This window comes from Alligator sinensis, unplaced genomic scaffold, assembly GCF_000455745.1.
Source record: "Alligator sinensis unplaced genomic scaffold, ASM45574v1 scaffold444_1, whole genome shotgun sequence".
Taxonomy (NCBI): Eukaryota; Metazoa; Chordata; order Crocodylia; family Alligatoridae; genus Alligator; species Alligator sinensis.
Window position 1 is genome coordinate 2,288,469 of NW_005841886.1, and position 6,735 is coordinate 2,295,203.

The following is a 6,735-nucleotide window of genomic DNA, read 5'->3' on the forward strand; positions in this document are numbered from 1 at the left end:
CCCCCCGCACAGACCTTTTCCCTTCCCCCACAGACTTACCTGCTGGGGAGGGGGACCGCCGCCAAATATTTTTTTCTCCCTCTGCCTTGATTTCCCGCCCCCCCTGCCGCCCAGACTGACCTGCGGGGGGCGGGGGTGGGGGGAGAAGTGTACAGGGAGGAGAGCTGCAGTGGCGCAGGGTAGATCTTGGGTTGCTTTTTAATTTAAAAAAGTGATCTCCTACCCAAAAAGGTTGGAAACCACTGCTATACATTCTTAGTGCTTCTAGCCTAAGTTGCTAGACTAGCATGCTGCAGCAACAGCTGTTATGTTTTGCTTTTAACAATAAGGCCCTAAGCATTAATCCTCTCCCTGATTCAGAATAAGAACTTCTTGCAGCAGGGGTGTATCCTTCACTGTTTTTGCAGCATGGCTGGTCCCTAGTGTGTAATGACTAGGCCAGTGTGCTGCCGCTTTCATATTAGCTTCTGGCTTTACATTCACCTTTAGGACATTATTCCAGGGTTCACTGTTTCCCTGCAACTCTTGATAAGAGAACAGGGAACTGTATTCCCTCTGTTCACTTCAGTTATTACTTCTGTAGCTGGGAGAATGCAAATTTCCTGAGCTCAAGCATTGCCATGTAAGTAGTCAAGATAGGAACCAAATGTCATATACTGTGATGCATGTGTTAATTTTAGGTAAATTTAGGCATGTGCTTTTAGAGATGAATCTGGGCCCCTTGGCTGCAGAGGTTGCATGAGAGCTTCCAGAGGCTACATCAGTGGTTGGGCTCAAGCAGCATCCAATAGGCAGCTTTAAAGCTGCAGTGCATCCTTTTCATCCCCCTGTACAGATTTTCCCACTGCTGTACCCAGCTACTCAGAATTTGGTCCATAATGGTTTTCCTTTTTCAAGAATTCTATTTTATTGATATCTTTAAAAACCCTTGAATTATATTGATGATAAGTTGACAGAAAGTAAATGTGACTGGAGGGTAAGGAGGAGACTAGAGTCTGAGATACCTGAGTTTTTATTCTGACTCTCTTTAAGGGATCCTTATGTGACCTTGAGCAAGTCATTTAGGGACGTTTATACACGTGCTGTGGGAGTGTGTATGGGGGGGGGCACTTTAAACAGAGTGGCTCCATGAACCACTCTAATTAAAGCACCCAAAGCGTCTTGTGTATCAGTGTTCCCGCATGGAAAAATGGTGGCGGGGGCACTTTAACTAAAGCTCAAACAAGCTTTAGTTAAAGCACCCCGGCTGCCATTTTTCAGTGCGGGGACGATGATACACAAGACCACACACCAGCAGACTTGATTAATTGAGTGTGCTCTGACGTGCTGTAATTACACTGCATCAAAGCAGCCTCATTGCACTTGTATAGGTGCCCTAAGTGCTCAGTGCATGGCTTTTTTATCTGAACAATAGGAATAGTCAAATCGGTGACCTTCATAATGTAGTTAATATTCATACCTCACTCTGAAAGTAGAGTACTACTGGCTGTTGCTACATGTTATTATGTAATAGTAACAATTGTATGCAACAGAAAGTTCTTACGTAGATTTGCACATGTTCTTCCAGGTGCATCCATTTCTTTAATGGACAAAGAAGGACTGACTGCCCTCAGCTGGGCCTGTTTAAAAGGCCATCTCTCTGTGGTGCGGTCCCTGGTGGAAAATGGAGCTGCCACAGACCATGCTGACAAAAATGGACGCACTCCCCTGGACCTGGCAGCTTTTTATGGTGATGCAGAGGTGGTAAGTGTCCCTTTGAATAAATAACAGGGCAAGAAGGAAATCAGCTTAAAAACCATAACATAGTTGTAGTCAAATGTGTAACTCAGAGCACATTACCTATGTTCACATGGACTAAGTACAGGCAGTTAAAAAGCCAGATGCTGAATCAATTCAATCTTCACAAGTTAATCTAAGCTGTGAATTGATAAGCAAGTGAACAAGCATTCACTTTTGATTCTGGAAATGTAGCCACATGCCTGGAGTGCACCAGGTCAGAAGCGAGGAGGTGCTAGAGCACACCTTCCTGCTTAGCTGGAACAGACAGCTTGGGCCAAGAATAGCCCACCCACCCTGCAAACGTGGTGGCGGGGAGCAGGAGGATTAGCAAGGGAGGTGCAAAGCATTCTGGGGTGCTTGAGAACTGTGAGTTAACTTGAATCTGGAGGGGATCTGGGACAGTACTCCAATAACCCAGTTTAACCTAAATCTGTTAAATCTGATGCTACATACATCCAGGCTTATCTTAAACCAGTTTTGGCCACTTTGAAAGTGGTTTATGTGCACTGAATTTCTGTTATGTTACAGATTTGAATCAGTTTCTGATCACTTATACCAGTTTATGTGTAACTTCTGTGCCTAGCCATGAGATGCTATCCTCCAGACATTCATCTGCCCTAGTTAGTCTTGTGCAAGATGCCTGACTGAATTTTTTTACCATAGGTTCAGTTTCTGGTGGACCATGGTGCCATGATTGAGCATGTTGACTACAGTGGGATGCGCCCACTTGACAGGGCAGTGGGCTGCCGCAACACATCAGTTGTTGTCACTCTTCTGAAGAAAGGAGCAAAGATAGGTAGGAAGAAGGGGGAGATCCTCTTTCCGCTGTTTACTGTAACAGGACTTTTGAGCAGTTGGTCTGGTCTTGTAGACTATGTAAATGTAGCTTTGTTATCAACCTTAACCCAGCCTGCTGCTGCAATTCAGAATGCAGCACAGTGACTCAAAACTGTCATGTTCTGTTTATTAAACTGTGATTTTTTGCTGCCATACTATTTAGCAAAGTTAATAAAGCAACTGTTTCTTTGGCAAGGTCTCTCCTATGGTAATGCTTTTCTATCTTTACTAGTCTGGTTTTACAAGCGTACTGTGTTCATACATTGCTGTGAGCTGCTGCTTTCACTTGCTCTGTATATGCTTTCAGATCCTAGCGTGACCTGCGCTGCTCTGCACAGCTGCTCACGTTATGTTTTCCTGTGAAAGGGGATTTTGCTGGTGCATTGGCTTCTTTGCTGCCTGCCTCTCACAGCTGCTTTTTTTCCTTTCTTTTTTTTTTTTTTTCACCTTCATCCATTTTTTTCCCCTCTCTCCTACAACTTTTTGTTTTCTCCTTTCTTTGAAGGTTGTCAGACGTTACCGAGTCGCCCACGAGGTATATTTCACTGCTGTCAGCATCAGGCTTGATCTGATGGCTTTGTCAGCTTTGCTTTCTTCTGTTTGATTTTTGCCTGCATGCATTCCCTTACACCCCTAATCTTTTAATTTACCTCACCTTTAAAATAATTTTTAACACCTGTTGCAGAGAATAACTTGAACTCAAAAAAACCTAACCCTGAAAAATGCACTGGATCCACTTTTAAAATATCACTGACTCATTCTTCACCCAGACTAATGAACTCTTCTGAAATCTGTGTTATTCCCACCCACCTGTATTAGGCCTTGAGCCATCACTTGCCTCCATGTGGGTGGATTTCTGCGCTTATTGAAGTCAGTGAGGACTGCACTGGTATAGGGCACTGGCTGTCTGGAGTCATTGAGGGACCAGGGCATTAGAATGGACTGTGTCAGCATAGACTGTACCTAAAAAGATATTGCCTTTTTGTTGTTCTATCACATAGCTTATTCAATTTTCTGCTCTTTTTAGCATTTAATCTCTCGAAGTTTTAAATCAGACGCTAGTCAGAATATTTAAGTAGCTGTTAAATTTCTATACATTTTAAGTCAGAAGTGCTTTTTTCTGTGTAACTGCTTTGATTTCCTCTTTAAACATTTTTAAACAGAATCCTTTTCCCCAAAGCTGATTCTACAACCTGCACTGCCCTCTTGTGGAAATGACTCTGATAATTCAAAGACTCGGTTGTTTTTAAATGAGTACAAAGGAAAGACATTGTATTGAGGATGGTGTTAATTTAAGAAATGCAAGATGAATTGCCAGCTCTTTAATCTGGAGCATTCTGCTCCTTGAACACACCAAGTTGTTCTCTCCAGCAGAAATTCCCACCCCAGGATATTTTTTCCACCTAGCTTCCTACCACCCTTGCATTGTATGAGTTTTTTACCCATCATGCATCCTGTACACTACAGGTCCAGCAACATGGGCGATGGCCACCTCCAAACCAGACATCATGATCATCCTGTTGAGCAAGCTGATGGAGGAGGGGGACATGTTTTATAAGGTGAGGAGAAGGGGTAATTTCAGAATTACTCTGTGTGGTACTGTTTTTCCCTCCCTGGTGTTACGCAAAAATAATCCCTCAATCGAAGACAAAAAGTTACACTTTGACCACAAGTAATATTTGCAGGATATCTTCCATTTCAAAACAGTTTGCCTTTTGGTTGTTAAAAATTAAACCAAGCTGAAACAAAGCAAAAATATGTCTGCGTTCCTGGATTTGAGCTGAGGGTAGGTCAGTGTCTTGAACCCCAGCAAATTAGATGTTCAGCACTAATATCATTGCATTAGTTCATGGGAGGGCCATTGTTACATAACATAATTGCTGTACAAGAAAGAGAAAAGGTGGTAGAAGATCCATGTAGTGAAAGCAGATTCTCAGGGCATGGCTTTGTCATGTCAGCAGCACTAGAGATGGCATTTCACCATTGCAACTATGTGCTTATTTTTGCCTGATCTTTAATACCTGAACATTTGCACAGAAAAATTGCAAGTACTATGATGATTCACTGTTCATCTCCAAGTGAGGCAAAAAAAAAATATGCAGAGCTGGCACTGTACATGTAGTCATCTTCCAGGGATACATGATACAGCTGAGAAACTTGAGTCTAAAGGTATTGAAAGTTGCATAATTAAGGTCTGGATAGTTGTGAATTGTATATGTCCCGATTTCCCTCTCTCCCTCTTTTTTTTCCCCTTTCCATTTGCTGCCCATGTGTCAGACTTCTGCATTTTTGTTTTAAATAGTTACGCTACAATAACATGACAAGGCTTATCCTTGCTCTCAGAGGGCCTTGTTACACCTATATTGTAAGCTGAACAAGTGTTAATCGTTTTAGTGTTGTTTGGCTTAGTAGATCAGTCACACCTTAAGGTGATAAGCCTGCTCCTATTGTCCTTCAGCTGCACAGCGGCTATGGAGAGGCCCAATTCTTTTTTTCTTGGGAGCTGCCCACCTCCCCCCACACCAGCATTGACAGGGGCAGCAAGCTGGTCTGGGTGGCAGTGGGAAGCCCTGCTGCTGCCAGGGGCTGCAACACTCACTTTGCCCAATGTGCCCAGGGGGCACAGGCAACTGGTAAGGGGGGGCACAAGCCCCACCTGACAGGGCCATCCCTGCCACCGCCATCTGTGGGTGCCCGCCAGCTCCGTCCCCACCATCTGCAGGTGCCCACCAGTTCCATCCCCGCCACCGCCATCTGCGGGTGCCCGCCCGAGACTTACGAGGCACAAGTCAGCCATGCCAGGGGGTGAGGCACCAGTGGTTCTCACGTGCCCTGACTTAGGAAGGGCCGCTGCATTCTGGTAAGCTGAAGAACTTCAATTTGGTGAAATAGGTGCGGGATGTGGCTACACCTTAATAGAACAGGAGCAAAATTAGGCGACTCAAACATAATCCTGCCCTGGAGTGGTATAGCTTTAAAATGAATAATGAGTGCTTTAAGACACTTAAAAGCTGTTAACTTGCAGCCATTCTAGGGGTTAAGATCTCCAGATATTAGATTTCTTCTGGAACAAAGCCTTTTTTTAATTGTATTTCTACAGACCTACAAACCCGTTGTTCTACTTTAGTACCTATGAAGTATCCAAGATAACACTTTTTCATGGGATGATCATAGCTCATTTCAGTCAATTGTCATTCAAGCTGTGTATGTAAGTGGCTGTTCCACCCTGTTTATATGAAAGTCAAAGCCCAGGACAATCAGATCCTCTCCTTCACACCCACGTCTAAGCACTGGGGTTCCACTAGAGCTCCCTGCCTCAAATTTGTCACCTCAGGCAAACTGTTTAGCCAGTAGCCTTCAAGCTATGGTGTCTTCAGCACCCTTTAGCCACCACTGGTCTGCCAGTATAAAGCTTAACCAAAAACATAAGCCCACTGGCTCTAACTAAAATACCCCCACACTGGGTCCTGCTCCCTGCAACCTGTAAGCATTTACCTGCAGTCTCCAGGGCAGCTCAGGTGCCAAGCAGTTCCTCACCTGTAGCCATCTGGCTCAGGAGCCCCTCTTTCTGCTACTTGCAGGGCAAGACTGTTCTGGCTCAGGCCCTAGACTTATATGCCTCTCAAGCCCTATCCCCATTCAATCAAGTCATTTGCTAGCCCTGGCAGCTGCCTCTCTTCCACTCTAATGGGCAGCTTACTGTTGCTACCCTGGCTGCTGTAGCAGTGTCTTCGTTCTTTCAGCAGGGCTCTGCCCTATTGTCCTTTTGCTGGGTAAGTAGCCCAACAATAGGTGCTCGCAGCCCATGAGTCTCTGGCTCTCTCATTCTCTGACAGCCAGTCCTTCAGAAGCAGTATTCCCCACAACCTGGGGACAGCCCTGCTTCTACTTCTCCCTTCAAGTAACAGGAGCCCTCTGGCTCCCTGTTATAGCTCGCCATTGCTTGGCTAATCAGCATGCTGTTTGGAGGTTTTGTTTACTTTGCAGCAGCTGAGTGTATACCCCACCTACCCATGCCCAAGCAATGAAGACTGTTCAGGGCCTCCCTCTATGGCTGTTTTTAAGACCTTGGTCTGGGGAGTGCTTGAAAGAAGCCACCAAGATGACCCCAGACCAGCC

At 44.9% G+C, this 6,735-nt stretch overlaps 1 protein-coding gene across 8 annotated transcripts in view; it reads left to right on the plus strand.

Annotated features, from left to right (window-relative positions):
• TANC2 (tetratricopeptide repeat, ankyrin repeat and coiled-coil containing 2) overlaps nucleotides 1-6,735 on the plus strand; it is a 774,525-nt gene that overhangs the window by 752,550 nt on the left and 15,240 nt on the right. For 7 of the 8 annotated variants that reach the window (XR_003092631.1, XR_003092633.1, XR_003092632.1 and 4 more), the window contains 4 exons: nucleotides 1,568-1,743; nucleotides 2,443-2,575; nucleotides 3,122-3,151; nucleotides 4,084-4,175. Coding sequence is in view for 5 of the 8 variants with exons in the window: in XM_025196865.1 (XP_025052650.1) it covers nucleotides 1,568-1,743; nucleotides 2,443-2,575; nucleotides 3,122-3,151; nucleotides 4,084-4,175 (431 nt within the window). In the remaining 3 variants the exon portion in view is untranslated. The remainder of the gene's footprint in view (nucleotides 1-1,567; nucleotides 1,744-2,442; nucleotides 2,576-3,121; nucleotides 3,152-4,083; nucleotides 4,176-6,735) is intronic. The other variant, XM_025196866.1, reaches the window with a different exon arrangement.